At 36.5% G+C, this 24,879-nt stretch overlaps 1 protein-coding gene across 1 annotated transcript; it reads left to right on the plus strand.

The window, feature by feature from the left end:
• Window positions 1-168: 168 nt before the first annotated feature.
• LOC129717526 (cytosolic endo-beta-N-acetylglucosaminidase) lies at window positions 169-23,227 on the plus strand. The gene is made up of 4 exons (XM_055667493.1): window positions 169-333; window positions 9,923-10,434; window positions 10,488-11,557; window positions 22,772-23,227. The coding sequence occupies exons 1-4, from the start codon at window positions 306-308 to the stop codon at window positions 22,950-22,952; spliced, it is 1,791 nt and encodes a 596-aa protein (XP_055523468.1). The 5' UTR covers window positions 169-305; the 3' UTR covers window positions 22,953-23,227.
• Window positions 23,228-24,879: the final 1,652 nt, after the last annotated feature.

Here is a 24,879-nt window from a genome sequence, read left to right on the forward strand (position 1 = left end):
TAGACGATCTAATCGGTGTACCACATTAATGAAAGTTAATTTTTCGTATCTCAACTAAGTAAAAATATTTCGGCGTAAAAATTTTACATTCAATCGATTAAGTCTCTTTCAACATAAATTGTAACTATAACAAATTTAACGTGCACTATGAGTAACGAATGACAGCGTAAGCCGCCGCGATAAACCGTATGTGCGTATCCCTCGATCAGCTGTTCGGTGTTGTTTCCTAGTTGTTTCTGTGTTTTTTTCTGCATTTGAATTAGTTTTATGTGTTGAAGTGATTCTCTTTAATCATCAGGGTAAACATGGCAGATGAGAGTAATTTATGTGAAGGTAATTGCAATGCGATAAATGAGAATTCTGCGTTTCAAATTAAAACCATCATAAACGTTGTTTACCAGAAAAAATCATTAAATGATTGAAGGTACGCGTAGACCGACGCCTTTGGAAATTTTCATTACCATGTATTGCTCATCGTAAATAGTTATCAATGAAATAATGTGCTCAGCATGCTGCCTTGCACCGGTTCCTTAGAGTCATATATTGGAGGTGCGGCAGAATGACAACACAAAAAATCAATATTTCAAACAATTGTTTCAAACGAAATGCAAGTTCTGCTGCTGACGAACATGACTCACTTTTTTATTATAACCATCTATTCTGTTTGTACGTAACCGAATATTTTGCTTAGTGTAAAACTACCAGAAAAAAATTTTACGATATATTTTGCGGTGAGAACAGTAAACGGACATTGTTTTTTATTGTAACCATAAAAACACGGTACTGTACTTTGTACTGTAAGCTTGCAAACGATTGTTGTCATTACCATGTTTTAACAACGTTTTTCATTGTTGAATCTACCCCCGACAATAATTTCATCATGAAAACCATTGTCAGTGACTTCTAAATGTATGGGAAAAATGCCTGAAAAAAATGCTGTTAGGATACATAACGACCCCCCTTTTTCATGGTAAAAATGGCAAAAACGATGTTTTTTTAATGTTCTGGACCAAGGTTGTTAATCGATAACCTATCGAAAACGCCGATAACGATACTGTCTGTTATCGTTATCGACGATGACGCTTACGTCTTCAAACATTATCGTCATTGTCAAAGACGATAACTGCTGGATGGTATCGAATCGATAACGTTTGTTTATTAACAACTACTGCAAGACCAATTTTTGTATCATTAGATATATCAGCGGTTCTCAACCTTTTTTTGTCTGCGTACCCCTTGGCGATATTTTACAAATCAATTGTACCCCCTGGCTAGGAATGTTCTTGCAGGGTGGGAGAGAGTAGTGGTAGATTATGTTGTGGTACTCTAGTTAAGGTTTCAAATTGAACTGTGATTTGTTTGATTGCTACAGTCATGTTTTAAGAGCAAGTTTGAACAACAAATGAAGTGTTATAAAAAAATTGCTTTGTCCGCCATTACTGATTTTTCTTTCGCGTACCCCCTGAAGGCTCTCGCGTACCCCAGGTTGAGAACCGCTGAGATATATCATTTAGATGCATTTTAAACGCAAATATGACAATTCCACATACCTTGCTTTTCAATGCCTTGCTATTTTGTGCTATTTTGCTTCGTCTCCAACCCTCCGAAGTGAAAAAACGCTGATAACGTCTAGTGACTATCGTCATCGCCGATAACGTTAATGTTTGAAGACGCTATCGTCATCGTCAATAACGATACCATACGTTATCGGTAACGGCGATGACGATTGTCGACGATATTCTATCGTATTAACAACCTTGTTCTGGATAATGATATTTAATGTGAAATTGATGTATTTACAATGAAAAACATAGTTAAATTATGGTATAACTATGTACAATTACAGCAACTTTTAAGGTTTTTTTAATGTAATTTTTTCGGGTATAGCTTTGTCATCAGTGACAAATGCAATTGTAACTCAAGTACATTTAGTGTTGTATTATGCAAAAGCACTCCCCTCTTTCGTACGATGGTTGTATTTTTGAATCATATTATAAATAATAGGAGGGTGGTATCCATGATACTACCGCATGGCGTATGATTACAGAATTTTTCTATATTTCGTTATTTCGGAGAAATCGTCTTCTGCCGATCCTCCGCACGCTTACGGGAATTGCTCTAATACATCATATTCATACACACTTAGATAATATCACCAAGTACGAAATTAAATGAATTACCGAGATTTCAACAGCTGAGAACTCGGTAGAAATCTCGGTAATACATCAAAATACCGAGATTCTGTAAAACCAATAATTGACAACTTGTCAAACTTCAACGAGATTCTCGGTTATATTTTACCGGGACTCGGAAATTTTAACTGTCAAATTATCACGGTAATGATAACATTTACTGAAGTACGCATTTGGCGATTTCTTAGATAAATCCAGGAAATGATGAAAACGATCGATTATCCGTATAATTTTATTGATTGTTTTGTCAAATGATTCAACTTATTACAGCATTGGTAGAAACAGAAGAGTTGTGTTGCTTCCTGGAAATAAAACAACATCCATCACTGCAGCTTCCATCCTGCGAAGCGAGTCGTTAACCTACGAAATTGAGTAAGGAAAGAATTAATTGTTTTCTTCTAGTATTATATTTGCAATAAACACAAACAAGATCTGAGAAATAATATTGTATACTTACTCAACATTTTGGGTTAATCTAAATATTACAGATTTTTCGGAATGATAATTAACCGCGAAACCTGTTCCTTTTACATCTAAACAGAAACACGAACAAAACTGATTTTTTTGACAGTTCTATTTTTCGGAAGCTCGGTAAATGATGTCAAGCTTCCGTTATTCGGTATTTTAGTTTACTGAACTCGGAAATTTGCTGTTTTACGGATTTTTTCGACAAACAAATTTACGGTATTCCGGTAAACAAATTTGGTTTCCGTTTTCTCAGTAATTTTGTTACAGAACAACAGTAAACGAAAATGTTTTCAAGTAGTTCGGTATTTTACTTTACCGAGAAAACATTATGCAGTTAAGTGTGTATCAGCAACGTTTTGTAAAAGAAAAAAAAAATAACTAACTACTACAATTATATAACACCAAAAAGGGCCAGTTGCCGATGATTCTTGTTTTTGCAGCTACCAAGTTTTCCTCGCAAGATATACGAATTTAGGTGGACATGAGCTTTTTGATGCGATTTTGTGGTTTTGGAGCCATCGTTTCTTCTAAGAAGTTGTTTCTTATAGTTAGTCCTTTATTTATGTGCAAATGAAAATTAGGGTGGTCCCAAAATCAGCGAAAATCAACTTTTTTATTTGCAGTAATATTCTTCGATAAAGTTGTAGATCAACTAATTATAAACAACTATGCGAGAAAACCGAAAAACGCTTTTTTTTTCGCTTTTTCGCTTTCGCTTTTTTCCGTTTAAATTTAATAACAAAGTTGTCTTCGGATGACCTTAAGAGCTTAGAAGGACGTTACTTTTGACGACAAAACATTGTCGATATATTGTATAGGTGGAAAATTTTTAACGTGTTTTTTTAAATAGTCCTATTTCAAATATTGAAACCTCCGTTTAACATAGAAATATCTGTTGGCACTATTAGAAAGAACAAATATTGTAATATTCCATTTGAAATTGTTAACTTTTCATTATTTTTCGAGAAAATTATGAACAAAATCAGTTTCTTTTGGGGACCCTGAGCCAGTTTCGTGATATCATCATTGAATTACGAATCCACGGTGCTATCACAGACCGTTATTATCAAACAAAAAACACCATCAAAACGGTGAACGCTAGTATGTTCATTATGATGTTCTTCATCTCTGGGTAAATTTTCAAAAAAAAATCGTTGGTAGCATTTTTGATTTTAACCATTTTATGTTTAAAAAAATTCAAAAAATTCATATAAACTCGACCAGTAACTGGTTTCAATCTCTCTGATTTCTATGGTATTTCATAGGTATAGATATTCTGCCTATCAATAGGTAGTTTGCATAAGCAAAAAACAAGCTTAAGCATTGAAAAGGGCGTAACTTCTTCATCATTTCTATGTACATTATATCAGTGAGAGCTCGCTCAACCGAATTTATCTCTATTAACGCGTAAAAATAAACTATAGATAGATAAATCCTTTTCCACTCAGTTTTACGGTTGCAGCACTCGACTAGGGGGATTAGGGGCATAATGAGCACACGGGGCGAAATGGGCACCCCTCTTTTATGCGAAACTACGCATTTTTAATACAATGTGGTATGTGGAACTCTTCTGTAGTTACTACAGTATCTCTTTATGTAGAACAAAAGTGATTTGTCTGTTTGAAATATGGAAATAATTTGAAAAAATCAACTTGGTTCCCGGATGTTGTAAAAATTATTTTTATTGCGCACTACAAAATAAGCTTCTACGGTCGTTTAAATGGCTCAATCAAGTATGTAGACACATCGATATGACGTATGGGTCGTACCCCAAATTTCACCATCATTGAAGTTTTGATTTTAAGCTATAAGGCTGATACAAATTTCGAATTCTTTTTATGTCCAAGGTTATCAAACTTAGCAAAGAGGGTGGCAAAAAATAAATAACACCGAGACGAAAAAAAAAAAAGAAATATCTTTGATAAAAGTTTGTGTGCAAGTTATGACGTTTGTAACTTGCACTCAAATAAATGTTGAAAAATAACACTTTATTATTATTATTATCTATTTGCTTGCTTTTTGACGACACTCTCTCTGTTCATTGCTAATTTAGGCATTAATGCTGTCGGAAAACAAATAAAATGAATAAACCGGTATGAGCTTTTTTTTCTTCCCCTTCCAAAAACATAAAATGAAAATAAAATTTGTAACGGCCTTATTAGTGTTAAAATCTCATGTTAACTTTAACTAATTCGATAGGGGCGAAATGGTCACCTTTAGGTGGGGTGAAATGAGCACACCTTGTCACATAAACTTACGTGAGATTCATCTCAGTAGACTTGGGAGTTTGTCTGTTTCCATAGTCAGTGTTTACAGTGTTTACAGTGATGGTGCGAACATATTTTAGAAAATATTTGAGACCGAATCGGTCAGAAAAAGGGACTGCAGGCAGAATTGGCCACCATAAGGCGCGACGGGACATTCACGAAACAAGCCGCCAAGTATCACGGCATCTCGCGGCAAACGTTGGCCCATTAGTTGTACTTCTACACAGTTTCAAGATATGTTCTATAAGAGTGCTCATTATACCCAATAAGGTATATTATAAAGGAGTGGCAGATACGATTTCAATATGCGATCAGAGGTGGCGAGTAGACAGCTGTGACGTCACAACAATCGTTTACGTTCAGCATTCATTGCGGATATTCGACAAATTGTTCTTTTTTCGAGTTTTTAACGTTCTACGGTTACCATCGTGTTCAGTTAAACTTGGTAGTGTTTCGGTTACAGGAGCCAAAAAGTTAGGCATAAGCATACATGCTTCTCCCAAAAATCCCGATGATGAGAAACACTGGCGTTTGTTCTGTCGGGTACCGGATCTTCTCGCAAACTTTCATGTTTGCTCACAACATTTCCGCGCGGAGGATTTTGAACATTGGTTCCAGGCCGATTCCCGGCGCATTTTAGCATCGGAAGGTAATGTATCGGAAGGTAATGTCCAAAAGTAATTGTTTACGTTTCAGCCGTTCCAACAATTTTTACACTTCCACCGGTGAATCTATCATCACGAAATGTGCAAGCCAGATCCGCGCTGTAGCAGAGCTACCACACGAGGCAGAGGCACGAGGGAGACACTAGGCAACACGAGGCAAATGCACCAGCTGAAGAATGCGCTCCTTCGGTCGAGCAGGTCAAAGTACCGGCGAGAACGTTTTTTCGATTGGGGCCGGCGGTGGCTTGTTGTATGAAGCGAGTCAACCAATGATTGAGCGCTCTACTTGCGACGATATTCATCCACAGATCAATTGTCCAAAAGAAACTAAAAAACTCAAAGACCTACGATTTCGCACACTCTACTGCTCTTTGGTACGGCCGCTTCTGGAAACTGCATGTGTGGTATGGGATCCGTATTATGATTATTGGATTCAGCGAATTGAGCGCATTCAAAAGCATTTCATACGAAGGATTTGCCGCGAATTGCCCTGGAGTAACCCTGATCATTTGCCGCCCTACGAAAGCCTCTGTTTATTGGTTGGTATCGCACCTCTTGAACAACGTCGCAAGGATATTATGGCCAGAACAGCACACAAAATTTTACAAGTAGTTATGACCAGTGCTGATAAAAGTCATTTTCCCCAGCAAAATTCTTCGAAAATTACAGCCAATCATTTTCAATTTTCACTTCCAATGATCGCAGCACTCTTTCAGATACACTAGATTTTCGTCCTTGTCACGTGCTGTTATACTCAGATGAAATAGATCGCGCACATCGTTCACGATTACGGAATAAAATTTGACGACAAATCCAACCAAATGATCTTCACTTCAAAACGAAAAAATAAAAACAAATAGTCAACTCAACCAAATTAACCTCACCGAAACACTTTTTCACTGTCACTGACCGATGCCTTGACAATCTTCGTTAACTGATAAACTGATTTTGTTGTCTTGCTTTCATCGCATTTAATGTAATAAGGTGTTTTGTCAGTTCACTTCCATGCAAGAAGCGGGAAGGGAGAACTCTGAAAGGATTGCAAAAAAACAACGTTTATGAATGCTTTTTTTCACTCCCACTCAAGAGTGTCAACAATTATCAACCCTGGTTATGACTGCCCAGCTATTCTGACTATGCTTCAGCTGCACTGCCCTCTCCGCCCGCAACGCCATCAACGACTATTGCAATTAAATGCACACCGCACGAACTATGGCTTGCATGAACCTATTCGTCGAATGGCTTTAACCTATAATTTAAACGATAATTTTAATTTTTAATGTTAATCTACTATTTTACATTGTAAGTGTTGTCCTATTGTATGATGTTTCTACTTGAGTTGTAATTGGTGCTAAGTATTTGTTCTAAAAAGATGCTAGGTTTTTGCGCCGGCTTGAAACCGCCTCGCGCTGGGAAACCACATACACATATATTATAGTATTACTTCATTAAGACTACAAGTCGGATGAACTGATAATAAATAATAATAATAATAATAATAATAATAATAATAATAATATTAATAATAATAATAATAATAATAATAATAGTTATAATAATAATAATAGTAATAATAATAATAATAATAACAATAATAATAATAATAATAATAATAATAATAGTAATAATAATAATAATAATAGTAATAATAATAATAATAATAACAATAATAATAATAATAATAATAATAATAATAATAATAATAATAATAATAATCCATCGTTGATCGCAAGAAGTTGAAAATACGAAATATTCAGGCATAGGCATTTGAAGTAATTTACAAGAGAATACGTTATCGTTTTCGTCAGTCAATTTTAGAAGATGTCGTAAGCTATGACAATATCTGGGAGACACATGTTGTTTCTGATATTATCAAAGTACAAAAATATAATGCATTCCATACGATTTACGATCCATATTTTAAACAAAATTCATACATGTTCCTGCGCCAAACTGTGTATAATTGGTTGTTGTGACGTCACGATCTCAGCACGCGAAAAATGTTGCTACCTTATTGATTATACCCCGTGGGTGCCCATTATGCCCCAGTGGGGTGCTCATTGTGCCCCACACATCGACTGATTGCTAGTTTTTGACGCATGAATCTAATTTGTGTTTTTCACCATTATACGATAAACTTTTCAATTTGTGAATAGTGTACCTTTAATTATAGATAGTTAATTCAAGTTTTGCACTGAAGACAGCTTAAAATTTTTGTCGTTTTCCGTGCTTAAATCAGCAACCAAGTTAGGGTGCTCATTATGCCCCTATTCCCCCTACTTAAACCGGAGATAAAGTTGAAATAAAGCCATTACCCAAAAGTATAAACTTTACCTACGCCATTGTGATACAGACAAACAAATTGCACGGGAATGTACCTCGTATTTAAGAACCAACGTATAATTGTAAATTGTCAAAAAATACGAAAAGTTTACTATACTAAAAATAAAAAAAATAACATTTTTGTGTTAAGAGATAGAAGAATAGTTTACTCAGTAAAATTGTAGAAAATTAAAAAATATGAAACTTTGTTGAACTTATGAAAATTCTATCTGAACAAATGAAAATTCTATTGAAAAAATAAGCTAAAACATGCTTTAACTTTGTAAGGAAAAGTCCTGGAGATTGGTGATCGAGTATGGTATTTTGAAGTTTACAAAGAACAAATTCATCATTGCTACTCCCCGTTCCTTCCCACGCTAATGAGAGAGACAAAATCTATTGCTGCAGGATCTCTATGTAGCGAACTTAATAATCAAATTATTGATTAATTAATGATGACATAACTTATACTCTCCTCCTTATTTTACTTTACTACGCCACTGCACAGTGGTCCAATAAGGCAAAAAGTGGAACTTATATCCATAGCGCCTTTCACCTTCATCCTATCTTAAAAGTGTCTTCGGAACAATTGTTTGTATAAATGACCAGCAAAATCGCAAATTGTCAAAATATATAGAAAATTTACTATACTAAAAATAAAAAAAAAATAATCGTTTTGTGTTAAGAGATAGAAGAATAGTTTATTCAGCAAAACTGTAGAAAATTTAAAAATATGAAACTTTGTTGAACAAATGAAAATCCTATCTTTTTTCGATACAAAGTTATAAAGTGTATTACATGGGACTTAAAATTTAGTTTTTTGTACCTAACTTTTGTTAGTTGCATTTTACACGAAAGTGTAGTTCGGAGGAATTGTTAGGGCACTCAAAACACACATTTTTGTCAAAGACCATACATCTTCTGGACTTTTCCTTACAAAGTTATATCATATTTTAGCTTATTTTTCGATAATTTCAAGAACGTTTAGGTTAAAAAGGGGCAAGTGGAATCATGATGTCAATACTTTTCCTTGAAGTTTAGCTGAAGTACTATAAACTCCTTCAGGTTCCATTTATCCTGATACACCCATATTAGAGTACGGCGAGCATATGTTACAGTAGGTTTTCATATATAAAAAATACTAACTTTTTTGTGTTAAGAGTTAGAGGAATGGTTAATTCGGCAAAGTTGTAGACCGTGCGTTTCATTTGTTTAGATAGAATTTTCATTTGTTCAACAAAGGTTCATATTTTTAAATTTTCTACAATTTTGCCGAATAATTTTCTATCTCTTAACACGTGGATATTTGCGTGCTTGTGCGTAAAGCTAGTAAAAGGTGATCCCAGGATGCAATTCCTGCCAATTACACAGTGTATTTCGGATTTTCTGCCAGATATAGTTAACAGTTACAGTTGTACATGTTTGCTGAACAACAACAATGACCCAATTAGGCGCTGATTATGCGACCATGTTTATCCAGCCATGTTACGATCAAAACAAAGCAAACTATTAAATTGAAACCAAGGCTAGTTTCGTAGAATGCAAAGCAAACCGGGAAAATACAAAGCGTCGCATTGATAAGCATTTCCCCTCACGGAATATGTGTCACAAAGGACGTTCGGTTTTCGAACTTGTCGTCCATAAAAAACGTAACCATTGAGCTGTAACTAAATAATGTCAAAAAATAGTATCTTTTCGTTTCGATGTTTAACCAAAACAATTTTATCGAAGTAGTTACCTCGTTCATCGATAACCCCTTCTATCTGAAGTGCATTTCTCCAAGGAATGCACTTATGTCGACTGCAAGATGCTGTGCTGCAGCAATGCGCTTTCAGTTAACCTAGTCGCATTCTAAAGTGAAGTTCTACGTTGCACTGAGCTAAGCTGTGCCTTAGTGGCACTTTTTGATTCTTACTGTTTTTGTTCGTTTTTTTTTTCGCTGCAAATTTTGGGTGTGCCACAATGTCGTCCCGCCATCAAACCGTGCACAACCGTTCGCGCCCCCAAGAAAGTCACCACGTGTGTCAGCCGATTCACACGATCGAGGATTTGTTGCAGTTCGAGCAGAACCCCGTTAGTTGGAGAAATCTGGTGCTGCCGATAACGCCGCGATCCAAATCACGCTACCTAGGTGCAGAATATCAGGAGATCGATTTCGACGATGGTGCTGTTGAATTTGTAGAGGATCGTGATAGACCGCAGGTCTTGCTGTGTCATGATTTTAAGGGGAACTATCTGGCGGATCGATACATCAACGGTACCACCGGAGGGCAGTGGGTTGATTATCGGTTCTACAACTGGGCAGCGATTGACGTGTTCTGTTACTTTAGTCATCACTTTGTGACTATTCCGACCTTGCAGTGGCTGAATTGTGCCCACAAAAATGGAGTCAGAGTTATTGGAACGTTCATCATCGAAGGTGGGAATGTGATGCTGTTGAAGGAGATCCTCCAGTCGGAGGTGTTTCTGAGGAAGGTGGCCGATGCGCTTGTGACGGTGGCGAAAGTTTGTCAGTTTCAGGTAATGTTGAAAAAGTAAATGGTTAGAATGTTTAATTGTGAGCGAATTTTTAGGGCTGGCTACTGAACATCGAGTGTACTTTGGAATCGGAGAAGATGCCACTCTTGAAGCAGTTTGTGGCGTACTTAACTAGAAGGTCTCATGAGCAGATTCCTGGGAGTGAGATCATTTGGTATGATGCAATTACGGAGCAAGGAGTACTAAGCTGGCAGAACGAGTTGAACAGTCAAAATAAAAGCTTCTTCGAAGCTTGCGATGGAATATTTCTGAACTACACCTGGACAAGACAACACCTAGAGCGATCGGAGAGCATTATTCGGAGTCGTTACCCGGACCGTAAACTGGACGTCTATGTGGGCATTGATGTTTTCGGCCGGGGCCAAAAAGCCAAACTGGATACGCATGATACGCTGGCCGCGATTAGGAAGTTTGAATTCTCCGTAGCAATTTTTGCACCCGGTTGGACTTTCGAATCGTTGGAGGAATCAATGCGGCGGGATCAGCTCGATCAGGAAAGTTCCAATCTGCGGTTTCTAAAGCTGAACAATCGTTTTTGGAACCTTTTGTGGAGGTATCTTTTCGTTCGAGGACCTAAACAGCTTCCTTTCTATACCTCGTTTTGTCTCGGATCGGGCAAATTACGCAACCGGCTGGGCAAACACGAGTCGGATTCGTGGTTCAATTTGTCCCGTCAGTGGTTTCAACCGAGCATACCGTACACTCCACCGAAGGAGAATGAACACGACAATGTCGGTCCAGTTTACTGGACTCACAGCTTCGACACGGCATTGGATGGTGGTTCGTGCGTGAAACTCGAGGAAGCGCACCCGAACTGTCGTTTGTTTGCTTGTGATTTTGCGTGCGATTCGGATCTGATAGTGTCGTACGCGTTTCAGAGGAGCAGTGCCGCGAGTGCCGATGTTTGCTTGCTACTGAAGGCGTACGATCGGCGTTATCACAATTCGCTGAAGATAGTGTGCGGTTCAGATGAGTGCCACGTGAGCGGACGGAAGAATGAGATGAAAGCGCACTTGCTGAGCGTGGAAGATTGCCGCACGCTGCCAAAGTTGAAGGCTGATATAAGGCTTCCCGCTATGACTAACATCAACGGGTGGGAGATTAGGTGAGTTTGAAATTTGTGTTTTATTAAAATTTCATTTATATGTTTTACTGAAATTATAGTATATTTTTTGATTTCAAAAACCTTCGTTCGCGTGTTGAGGCTTAAAATATTCGCATTGATAAAAGTAAATATTTATCATTTTAGGAAATACCAATAAAAGATTGAACCTCAACCTATTATTACGTTCCTTTAAGTCACTCAAGTTTCAATTCAATTTCGCACTTAAATTCATAAGTATCAAAATAAAGCATGATTACACGCTTAACAAAAGTTTCATTATATCTAAGACACAGTCGTTATTCAGAATTTAAACCTATTCCAAAATTTCGCTGATTTTGTACACTTTTATTGTTGAAATTTGAATGTTCTGACGTGTCTTATTTTTATTGCCTAAACTAAGAGTCATTTGGTAAAAAATACTCGAGGAGTCTTTTTAATTTTTGAAAATATTAGTAATTTTTGAGATATACACGTTTGCACGATTAACTTTTTTGAAAATGGCACGTGAAATCTTATGTTGTTTTAGTTCTACTTTTAAATGTTTAAAAAAAATCCGTCAAAATTGAAATACCTAAAAAAATAGGACTCCTGAATGAGTGTAACTTTTTACTAAACATTTTTAAAACAGAAGAACTGAGTAAGACTTTAATTTCTGGTTTAGAAGTATATGATAATGGTCACTCCCACTCCCGTTCAGTTGATTCATTGTGCAATTTTACTGATTCTGATCAATCGAATAACATAGTATGGGTAAATGAAGTCGATAAATTTAACAGTAACTTTAAGGCTACGGCAAGTGTTTTGCTGTTATGTAGAGGAAGATTTTTCGGAAGGGCGCACTGTGGGGCAGAACCAAGAAAAGTCGCGACAAAACAAAAAAAAAATTAAATTAGGTTTTCAGGCCTCATTTTATTTTCTACTTGCAGTAGACATGTAATCGACTGGAAATCGTGATAATTCACTTTAAAAAATAATTTAGAAAATGTGCTATAACTTACTTTTACAATAAAAGTGAGGATTTACAAGGCTTGTAAAATGGAAGAAAAAATTTTCTCATATATTTTCCAGTAGGGCATGCAAATACTTAGGAAATAATTAGCTAACTCATATGTTTCTCATAAAATAGAGTATAAACCAATAGGTAATGTGATATTAAGACAGTTTTGTTGAAAATAGGTTCGTAGGACGCATAATGTGTTAAACAAGTTTTTTTTTGTAATTTTTCCTCATCTTCGGCAATATGATAAACATAAAGTTCTACGTTGTTCTGCTATGACACTATTATTGAACTAAAGTACAAGGTATTGGCTAGTACTAAACCAAAAATCAGTTGCTACTAGTTGCGACTTACCGAGTAATTCGAGTTTTCGCAACGATTGTTTTCATGTCAATTGAATGCCGGTGTATGTAACACGACCATGATTGTGCTCGGGGGACCCCTCGGAAATAATTATTAGTAGGTACTAGGAAACAGTTTGTTATTGGATGAACAGTGTTTTAAACAAAGGTAAGCGTATAGTATTCATGTTAAATGGTATAAAATTAAACAAGAGGAGCTCTTAGAAAGGGAACATGACCAACTAATCTTTAATTGAACAATGTTCCTATTTGAAACATTTTATCACAAACAATAACATTAAAACTATATTTTATATTCTTTCTCAAATATGATGACACATCATAGGTTGACAAAAAACTATACAGAGGCAACTACAAACCTTCAATAATTCGTTTCATGATGACTCGAAAGTTCGAATATATCTGAAATTGAAACATATGTAGGGTAACGGACCCATAAATCGCCCACTTTATCGATGACTAACCAGTTAAACGTGATACATTTTGATGTGTTACTTCGACAATGTGCAGTATTCACTGTATAGTGCACAATAAACATTGTGTTGCACATTCGGGTTGCATTACAGCCAAATAACTTATCTAGTCGTGTTAAATAAAAATTTTCTGATGAGTGCCCAAGCCCCTTAATTCGACCCCGGAAATCCTAATTTCACCCACCTAAGGATCCATTTTTCGCCCACCTCCAGAATATGACGAAAACAGCTGTTAAATGAAACAAATCAACAAATGAAAAGAAAATCAACCTAATTATGTAATGCAATTGGTTAGTTAACAATGAAGTACATTTATTTTGTAAATAACCAGCTTAGTACCCAGCCTTACTCGGGATTCGATGTTAGCTCTTGTTGCTATGGTGGCTTAGAAGTTATTGCGGTCTGGTTTTTTTTTTTTGATATTCTATACTACTATTGATCCTATAATTTCAAACTAGATTGTAAGAAGATCATTTTGTCAATCATGAGTCAATCTTTGGTTTATTCTTTTATAACAAATCAATCTTGTATCGAAAAATAGCTGTGTCAAGTTTGGTCAAGCTGTTCCGGAGTGAACATGAATCTTGTATTCAAATAAACCGCCATTTTTATACAATATAAAAAGATTGTAGAAGCTTTTATCTGTTTCAATCGATGTTCTTGATAAATCTTCAATTTAATTATACACCAGCTCCAACGACTTTTCTAACGAATTTTGGACTCTCCGCTATCAAATCAAAACAATCGATCGAGGCGAATTTTTGAAGTGCTTCTCTTGAATTGTTTTCATGAAAGTCCAAAAACCGCTGGAAATGCAGCATAAGCCACTTCAGATATTCCTAAAACGTCCCAATCGTAATCGAAAACGGAAGTTACTGTTGTATGCAGAATACCGGAAAACGTCGATTTACTTTTCGTAAACTAGAAATCGCCTTGTCGGGGTTCAAAATGGCATCGGACACCAATTCTAAGTTTCTGAGCATAATCTCCTTTCTAGATGGTTATCCCTTTCTTTCCTTTCAATTCTATGACCATCAACTCTGTAAAAAGTACACGTTTACAGTTATACCTAGATATAAGGTACCTAATCTCGATATAACGTGACTTTTTTAAATATCTTAAAATTAAAGAACAGCAATTATTTTAGGGGTGTATAATGTTCCAAATAAATGTTCTTAGTAAGTTTTGAAACGAATAAGTTCTGTAAAATGGGGTGAATTGACATTTTTTTAATGTTTTGTGACTGGTTTATGTTTGTATACGTTTTATATAATACTGCTAGGTAAAGGGAAATAAGTCTTTGCGCACCTTTGAGTAACCATAAAGAATTTTGCGTCAATTAAACATTTTTTTTTTGTGCTGCGATATAACATAACTCGATATAACACGAAAAAAAAGTTGCCTTATATCGAGGTATGACTGTATCAAGTTTGATGGAAATCAATACAAGCATTCAAAGGTTATGTTGAAATGACGCATATAAATCTTGATTTTTATATAAAAAGATCATATCAAGTCTGTATTGGAAACGATGTTATTATTTTCCACTTAATTGTTATTGACAGATAGGGCGAAAATGAGGCACACCTCATGTTCCCAAAACAGTGTATAGAGATTCGCCCAGGGCGAAATATGGAACCGAGGCAAGAAATGTGACAGATTTTTCGCCTCGTAATAATTATGAAAAATTTTCAGAAGAATTATAAAATATGCTCATAGTTTGTAGGACATTTCCGGTTAGCAATATTGAGCCCTCGTTTCTAAAAACCAAAAGAAAATCGGCCTAACTAGCAGACGCTCTATTGATAGCTCATTAGATAATAAAATATTATAACCATGAATCACGTACCGGCGTTAAAGATATCATGAGATTTCAAGCTTCAGAGTAGCGAATATAAATTATTTGCTTTTGAACATTTAAAAGCATTAATATCGTGAGGATCCACAGGAGGGCGAAATATGGTGCCCGGGCGAAATATGGTTCCTCTACCCTACTTAAGTCCCAGTTATAATTCATTACTGAAATTTTGGGTTTATGAATAATGAAAATAATTTTATCTCGTTAACGGTCAGTCCTACAGTAATATGTTCGACAACTTCATGTCAATTGATGATATAAACAACTTTCCCGAAGAAACAAAATGGCTAGCACCATTTATTCAAAAGATAGATGTCAGCGCCATCTGTAGAAAAAAAATTAAAGCTGCCTGAATACATTTTTCAAGACGATGTTTTTATGGTGAACAACATTGCCGAAGATATGAACACTGTGGAAACAACTGTTAAGGAGTTATGAGGTTTTGTCGCGCCAACAGACCAATCTGCCCCACTGTGAGGCGTATTCAGAAATGATATCCAATCAAAATGACGCAAAAATATGCAATACATTACATGTAGTTTCTTAGCTTAGCTTAGCTTGCTCAGCTTGACTGACTGCAAATATCAATGGTTGTTACTCCGTGATGGGTCCGAGACTCTGAGCCACTCAAGATGCACAATGTATCAACAGAAAGAATTACTGGGAGTGGTAATCAGAGTTGCCACATTTATATCTGTATTTTTCTTTGAAAATATCTGTATATCTGTATCTCGGGCCAAAAAATCAGTATTGAAAATCTGTATCGAGCAAACTCATTATGTTGAATGGAAACATTTTTACTTGCAGAATATATTTAAACAAATTCATCTTTCTCTACTTGATGTTTATACAGGTTTTGTTAAATTTATTTTTAAAAATTTTCGTTTATTTAATATTAGTATCTTCTCCTTGGTCTGCAACGTAGCTCTCAGCTTTTGAAATTGAGATCATTAGCTTAGAGGCCATGCAATTTTAACTCCAACAACTTGCTCATAGTATGTACATTAGACTGGGATACTCTTATATGGAAAAAAGCGATGGTGTTATTTTTTCGCTCCCATGCACTTTTCGTGTTCCTTATGGGTCCTATAATAACCCAGTGTAACTGTTCAGATTGATCAGTGAAACTATATTTTTGTGTCCGATTTTTGAAGTTTCCATACGATTTTATCCACTTTTTCAAAACTTGTTCTCTAGAGATGTCCAGTTAGCTTCTAAAAATATATCGATACATGATATTTGTAGGAAATTTTCCTGGGAAAAACTCTTCTCAAGACCGTAAGGCGCTACGATGCTTGTAAAAAAATTATTCCCCCCAAACTGATTGAATGTCTGACGAACGGTTCAGCATTGAATTTTTCCAGCAACACTGCTGCTAGCTGAAATACAATAGTTTAACTTACATGAGACTAATTCATAGTTCAATAAGGAATGTTCATTTTATAAAACGGACATTTTAAATAGACGATAAAAACTAAACATTAACTCCAAATTTGATGATTCTTCCTTTATCGTGTAGTTGAGTTTGTTGACATTGTGCCGGTGTTTTGGTTTTGGTGTCGGAACGGTTAAGTTTCGGAAAATGGCACGAATCGATCAAGATACTCGTTTTTTGATTGTTCAAAAGTACTGTTCCGAGGGACTATCCTGTAGAAATATTGCAAAACTTGTGAAAAGGTCTAAGTCTACTGTGTACCAGATCATCATAAAGTTTGGAGAATACGATTCTCTTGAAGATTTGCCAAGATCCAAAACCAGAAAAGGTGCGGCTATTCCACAAATCGAGCAGAAGTGTGTGAAGCTTTTACTGTCCAATGAATGTGACTCTGTGCGAAAAATTGCTTAAAAACTCAGAGTTAGTATAGGAACGGTTCAAAATATCAAACGAAGGAATAACATCAGAACCTACAAAAAACAGAAGACACCGAAACGGACCGAGGAACAGCATGAACGGGCAAAGGAACGATGTCAGAGGTTGGATAGGATACTGAAAAAGCAATGAAACTGTTGCATTTTAATGGATGACGAGACTTACTGAAAACTGGACGCAACAACACTTCCGGGGCCACAATTTTTCAATTCTATTGTAGGTAGGGAAGTACCAGATGTAAAACGATCGATTAGAATGGACAAGTTTGGTAAGAAAATGCTTGTATGGCAAGCTTTTTGTTCTTGTGGAAAAAAAAGTTTGCCATATTTCACAATAGGAACCATAAGCGCTGAGAATTACCGGAAGGAGTGCATTCAAAAACGTCTTGGTTCTGTGTATCGTCAACACAAGACCCCACCAATGTTCTGGCCAGACCTTGCATCCGCCCACTACGCTGCTGCCACTCTTGAAATGCTGAAGAAATATACGATTAAATTCGTCGAAAAGGCGAATAATCCACCAAATTGTCCAGAGCTACGTCCGGTTGAACGCTATTGGGTAGTTATCAAGCGGTATCTTCGAAAGGATGGTAGAGAAACACAGTCAATTGATGAGTTCAAGAAAATGTGGTCATCTGCAAGCCGAAAAGTTAAGCCAGAAACTGTAAAGAGGCTTATGAGTGGAGTTCGAGGAAAAGTTCACCAGTTTTATAGTTAGATGAACTTAGTTAGGTTTTACATTTTGTACTTTTTGTTGAAAACTAAACCTTCATTTTGCAAAAAACCGTCTAGAAATTGCTTGAAAAATAATAAAGATATCACCAAAACAAAGTGTCCGTTTGATAAAATGAACAGTCCTTAGTTGTTGTTACACTGCTTTCTGCGGCTGAAAACATGAATCGAAATAATTTATTACAACAACATTGCAGCGCTTGCACAGACGTGTCGCTCCCTTCTACAACCATTCACTGCATAAAGTCATCCAAACATATCATCCACACGTTCACGCATCTACCACAACCATAAACGTTATCGGCAAAAAAGCAAAGCAAAGCCTTGGTGCTACATTCCGTATCGGAACTCGACCTTCCGTTATTATACACAGACTTCGCAGCCAGGACACAGGACAATTACGGGGCTAGCGCTACGATCCTACTGACACTAACAGTCTCTCCCGAGCCGAGACTCGAACCTACGACGACTGGCTTGTTAGGCCAGCATCGTACCTCGAGCCCAGCTGGGAGAGATTAAGCGTTATGGGCAGAGAATGGAAAAAAAAACGAGCACAGAGATGCGACGATTCACAGGTCGAGCGAAACAAAAAAACAGCCCTACACGGCTGTAGACCATTTCACGAGACGCTTCAGAACTCAATTCACGAATAAATTTTTGACAGAAAGCATGGAACCGCTGACATAACGCTCGTAAAAGCAACATCAACATCAGCAAATACCTTGTCTCCTATCAATTCGTAAAATGGTCTATACACGTTCGCCAGTGTATGTACGGGAAATGTCACTTAAAACAGAAGGAAAAACCCCGATGTTGTAATCCACACACACAACATTTTCCTGTACTGTCAGTGTAGCTTAAGATAGGGCGTCGAATATTTTTACCGGGTATGTGCTCAAATATTAACACATAACAAAATCGAAACAATAATTTGTACTTATCTTACTGGGTCCATTAAAATCGTTGCATATTCGAGCGCCTCTACAGCCTGCAGTAACCATTGACGCCAAACATACTAGTTTGAGCAAAAAAAAAACTGGTGAAAAAACAATTCATACGGGCTGACTATAACCGTGACGATAGCCGTGCTACTAGAGCCTCCTCTGATTATGGAGTAATAAGAAGCAAAAAAGATGATTTTTTTTTTCAGAAAAACGAAAATGACAATTAAAGCCGAAACGTTTGGTTTGATTGGAAAAACGTGTTCAACAGAGTTGTTTGTGGTCTTTCGAAAAAAAAACATACACACACACACCGTGAGACAATTAGAATTTTTTTAGAAAAAAAAACTGTATTTATAAATTGAATATCTTAAAAAACTTATTTCTGTGAATCTGAACTTTTTCTTACAAAAATTACACATTTAGATCTAACCAGTTAGTTTACTGAATTTGAAGAGAAAAAAAAAATAAAAACTATCAAAAAACTTTTTTGGAAGGACAAAATTACTATCAACAACTTTGCCGGTGACATTATACTGATCAAACAAACCTTTCAGACACTGAAAGTAATTTTTATCATTAATAGGCATTCGGCATTCGGTCAGCATAAAATCCGGGGCATCAAGTTTTGAGATTATTACCCGCGCCGAGTGTTGTGTACACTGTCAACTCAATAGTTGCCCTAATTACACCATTTTTAAAGTTTAAACATTTTCACTTTCTACCACAACATGTTTCAGAAAATGAACGTCACTGTTAGCCAACGCGACTAAATTTCGAGAAATTTGGAAGTTTTATATTAACCTGTCGCATAAAAAAAACAAAAAAATTAAAGGATTCTATCTCAGTAACTCTTCGCTTCATTTTAGGGTCTTAGTTATAGCTTTTATCGATGGGTCAAGTTAGAAGGGGGCATGATTTGAGGAAAACTACAGTTCATAATTCGCATCATGTATTTTTTTAAATTACATATAATTTCTCACAACCATCTGCAAGGTCTTCTTTTGATCAGGGAAATAGATTTTTGAAAAAAAAAATATTCGAAAAATCATCAGATTTCTTGAAAAGCCCTTTTGGAAAGTTATTCTTACAATGAAAAAGAGGTGTGTCTGAGACACGATCGTACTATTGCCGTAAAACCACTCAAAATGTCATTTATCAAACACTTTAGTAATATTTGCGGTGGTCCTGAAAAGGACAGTTTTTACTGTTTATGTGAACGAAGAATAAATTCTAATTCTACCGAGATTGGAAGGATTCGCGTGAAAAATCAGTTAAGTCTCTGCTTAATGGGGAGCTTAGTAGCCGCAAGGCTACAGAGTCCGCTTGACCAGCGGATGGTCATGGGTTCGAATTTTAGTAACGTTTGCGGTAAAAAAATGGACAAAAATTGCCGATTTTTCATGGGTTTACCTTTAATCTCACTGACGAAACTACTCATGCATCATCCTATGATTGAACCCATGAGCTAGCAAAAAAAATTTGACAGCTCTATCAGTCAACCTCTAACTGTGAAGGCGAAAAAAGTGAAAATACTCCGTCCAGGAGTGTGCGCGTTTAAAGAACGGTACCCCGCCGCGTCAAAAACGGACATCCTGCGGCACTTTGTGGACGCCGGGTATGCCCGTTCCAGCATCTATAACATCTTGACACTATTGGACAACGATCAGAGTATCGAAAGTGGCTGACAATCAGCGAGAAGGGGATGTCAAAGCACCTCTATTTTCGCTTCGGGCTGGCCGTGAACGGGGAAATATACAGTACGAAGTGCATGCCAGAAGTTGCGTCGTTCATCAAGAAATACCATATGGGCGAAGACACGGTGTTTTGGCCAGATTTGGCGTCGCCCCACTACTGAATATCGATGTGGTACCGAAGTCGGCGAATCCGCCCAACGTCCCCCAGCTGCGTCCCATCGAGAATTTCTGGGCAAATTTGAAGCGCAAGATCTATTCCAACAATTTTGTCGCGAAAACGGAGACAAGTTAAAACATGCCTACACGCATGTTTTCGTCCACCATGGCGAATGTTCCGGTTAACTGCCGGAAGGTTGCACGCAAGGACTTTTTTTGCGAGGAAGCCAACATGATTACCTTCCATGGGAAATTTATCCAACTCAATTATCTGTCTTTGTTTTTTTTTCATCACCATCTGAAAAAAGTCCATATTTTTTACCGCTAACGTTAGAATCAGGCCATTAAATTTCAAAGGCAGGCTTCTCCACACAAAAAAAAACTTCTTCAGACTAAAAAACTCGTATCTAAACCTTTAGAAATTTCATTTACTCATAGCATGTTATACGTTTTTGCTAACATACTTGAGGCGATGATAAAGCCTATAAAGAAGATAAGAGAATATATTAGGTCTGGGACTTCTCGATAAGTGACATTTCGAAAAGGAAAAAAATCCAATCCAATCACTGGTCGCGGTTGGGTCTATCCAAAAAAAAAAAGAAATCTCTGAAAATTTATTCATCTCAAGAAACCCGCAGGCTGCTGCCGATGAGAATGATGATGCAACACAAAACAGCGTATTGTAGTTTGACGTTGCTGAGAGCGCTCCGCTCTGGCCGTCCCTACTCTTCGACTACCAATTCTAACATGAAGATTGATTTTTCGCTTACTTTCATTACATACCTAGCTAATAAAATGTCATTACTTACGCCACGAAGCTAATAGAATGAAATAACTTGAAAAAAAAAGCGTGAACCTTTATAACATAGGTATAGAATACACTTTACGGTATGGTGTGTTATCATTAACGTTCGACTGCCTAATGCAGTCTGACGCATTTATTCGTTAAATAAACCAATTGTCAACCATTTTTCAAACCAACGTTTGATTTTACGCGCCATTTTCAAAATATATATATACTTGGAAGTTTTTAGAGAATATTAATTTCTTAACAATCAACAAATTAAATTTTATTTCAGGCGGCAAATATTCATTGGAAAAAAATTGCTGAGTAAAAAAAAGTAAAATAAACATAAGAAATTCAGTATCACAAATTATATTTTATTTACTTTGGATTCCTGGACAATGAAACTAACAACTTTTGGTACCATTTTTCCAAATTTGTTGGAGGTTGTATCAAGATTTTGATATTTTTGGCAAACAGGGTGCACAGTAAAAAAAAAATCGCGTGAATTTAGGTTTGTTCACATTTACAATGGAGCATAGGGAATCATGTAATATTGCGTGTTGCATTTTATTCACATGCAATGCAAATAAATATGCTGTATTTTTGAATGCATTTATATATTTATAGTTCCTTCAGAAACTTCTAGTATACATCGCTTATAACCTTTAGTCCTTGATCAAAAGGCTTCATTGTCCATCTTCGGTATTGTGTTTCTTCTCGGTAGGTGCGTATGATAGTTGATAACTTTCCCAAGCCTTCTTTACATAGGCCCTTATTACAAAAGGCGAGGCGCTCGGCGAGTTACTCGCGAATCGGCTAGATTTTGGACGAGTAGCTCACCTGAATAAACTATTCGACTTGTTCGTGACTCAGCTGTCAAGCTTCACTCGCAACTTTTCGAAAGATACCATTTCATTCGATTGCATAATTTTTTCTAACATTTAACATTTTTTTGATCCTATATGAAAAAACCAAATAACTATGCGAAGTGCAATCTAAACAGGAAATGATCGGTCCGAATTGATTCACCAGGTTACGTAAAAATGCCTGAAGTGCAAATTTGATTCTTTTTTTATTAGGTTTTTGTTTCTTCTAGTGGATAGCTTTTTTCTACAGAAAGTAATGGAAATAGCAACAAAACAATAAAAATGATCAATCAACTTTTTTTTGCAATCATTTAAGTAATTTATTACCGGTGTATAGCAGTGAATCATAATTGCCACTTATGTCCCGAGCGAAACCAATCTGTGCAATCAAAAGTTGATATTGCTAATTAGGTCTAACCATGACTAACTGATTTGAACTGCCAGTCACAGTAATCTCTCACACTTTACTCTTCCAGGTACTATTACCTAGCCTTTAAAACGCTCGGACAGCCGGTTTCGATTGTTGATATTGGTGTGGAAATCTGGAAGGATTATCCGAAGGACTACATTCTGCTTGGAGCCATTTCGCTGCAGGCCGGCTTTCCGACAAGCCGCACTCGCGTCGCCAAGCGCACGACTGTGAGTTTCGACATGTGACCGACGTGAACGCGGTGACCTCAAGCTATCATCAATTGGTACTAAGTGGCAATCGACCGGTTCTTCAATTTGTGCTACACCACAAGCGGACAACTTGTTGCTGCATTCTGGAAGGTCATCTGGTTACAAGGCGGGTTTTCTGATTTATCTTCTTTTACTGTAATTAAATGTTCTGATCACGGTGTGTGATCTCCGAGGTCGGTAGTAGCAGCATTATCTTTAGTTTAATTACCATTTTATACATGCCATTATACTATACTTTATCATACTGAAAATTTACTTACGTTATTCTGATGACGGCCTATGTCAAAATTTCATCAAAGCTTTTTCCCTTGTTAGTTAAACGTGTTTCAACTTATTGCGATGCAATCATAATAATTTAACACAAGATACAATCTGTAGAATTGCACTCACGATTCACGAATCTCTAGTGAAAGTTGGCCGCTTGTTGTGAACACTACAAAGGTGGAAAAGGTTAATATGCTCGCTAAACGACGTCATAAAAATCAAACAAAAGCCAAACGCTTCCCATCGGATCAAATCACCGTCGTCACATAATTAAGTCGTTTGCGGTGTGCACATTTTGCGGGGAAAAGCAATCTCTTCGCAGGTTCGCTTTATTCCAGTGTAAATCTACTTCCATTTTCCTCTCCAGGCTGTTGGAGTTATAACCACCTACATACTAACGTGTGCAAATTTGTCTACTGCACTTCTTTGTGATTATGATAATTAAGGTTTCGCATTATTGTGCTATTGTCACCACTTACTGGTAGTAACGAGCGACAGCAGTTAAACTGAGACTGTGAATTAATTTGTTTGGACAGAAGGAGTAGTTTGTTGAGTTACAACGAGAAATGTTGTTTCTGTTGTTAATGTCTGCATTTCAATTCGGGCGCAATGTCCCCCGAAAGACCATCCTCTGAATTTGTGAAAATTGGAGAAGATCAAAGCAAAATGCGACTGCGAGTGAGCGCGAAATGATTTTGTTCACAATTTTTTTCTAACTTCCAGAACAGTTTTGTGCCTGACATGGCTAGTGCCCTCTTAAGTTCCAAAAAGTGGGTTTAAAAAGACGTGCCGTTTTTATCAAGAGTTCCGAATCAGTTTTGTGGAGTCAGATTAACAACACGCGAGTGTATTGTAATTTTGAAAGAATATGCCCACTGTCCGGTGCCTTCGAAACAACAACGAGTTGCATGGATGAACAGAACAGTTGTCGTTGAATAAGCCTAACAGTGCAATAACTTCATTCGAGTTCCCAATCAGACATCGGTAAATCTATACATTTAAGGAATGATCTAGCGTTAAGATCTTTCTATTTCCACTCGGATTTCTATATTTTAAGTTATTTGTTGTTTGTTCTCTTAAAAGATATTGAAGTTATGTTTCAGGATTAATCTGATTCTTTGTATTCAGGCCCTAGAAAAAAGGAAAACCTGAAATTATCAGGAAAATCAATTTTATCTATCTGGAAACGCCAGGGAATTTTAAGAACAATCAGTGAATTTTTACTGTTCAAAATTAAACATTTCAAAAAATTTATTATCTCTAATATTTTGGCTCGCTCTTATTCAAACGCTTATAGGTAGTTTATTTGTATGGCAGGGGTATTTTTATAAATTAGTGTTCCTATCTGACTTTTGAGTTTTTATTGTAAAACATGGACATACTTTCAATAAAAAGAGAGTTGACGGCTTCGTGTTTACTATCGGTTAGTTCGGTTTAATACCAGATCAATCAAAGAAATAGTTATCGGTTTCCGTTATACTCTACTAATTTTTTTGGAAATAAATATTGAAATTCAGTCCGCAAATATATATTTCGACTGTGACGTACAGTCTTCCTCAGTGCTCATGCGGACTGAATTTCAATATTTATTTCCAAAAAAATTAGTAGAGTATAACGGAAACCGATAACTATTTCTTTG

The sequence above is a fragment of the Wyeomyia smithii genome, chromosome 1, assembly GCF_029784165.1.
Source record: "Wyeomyia smithii strain HCP4-BCI-WySm-NY-G18 chromosome 1, ASM2978416v1, whole genome shotgun sequence".
NCBI classification, from domain to species: Eukaryota; Metazoa; Arthropoda; class Insecta; order Diptera; family Culicidae; genus Wyeomyia; species Wyeomyia smithii.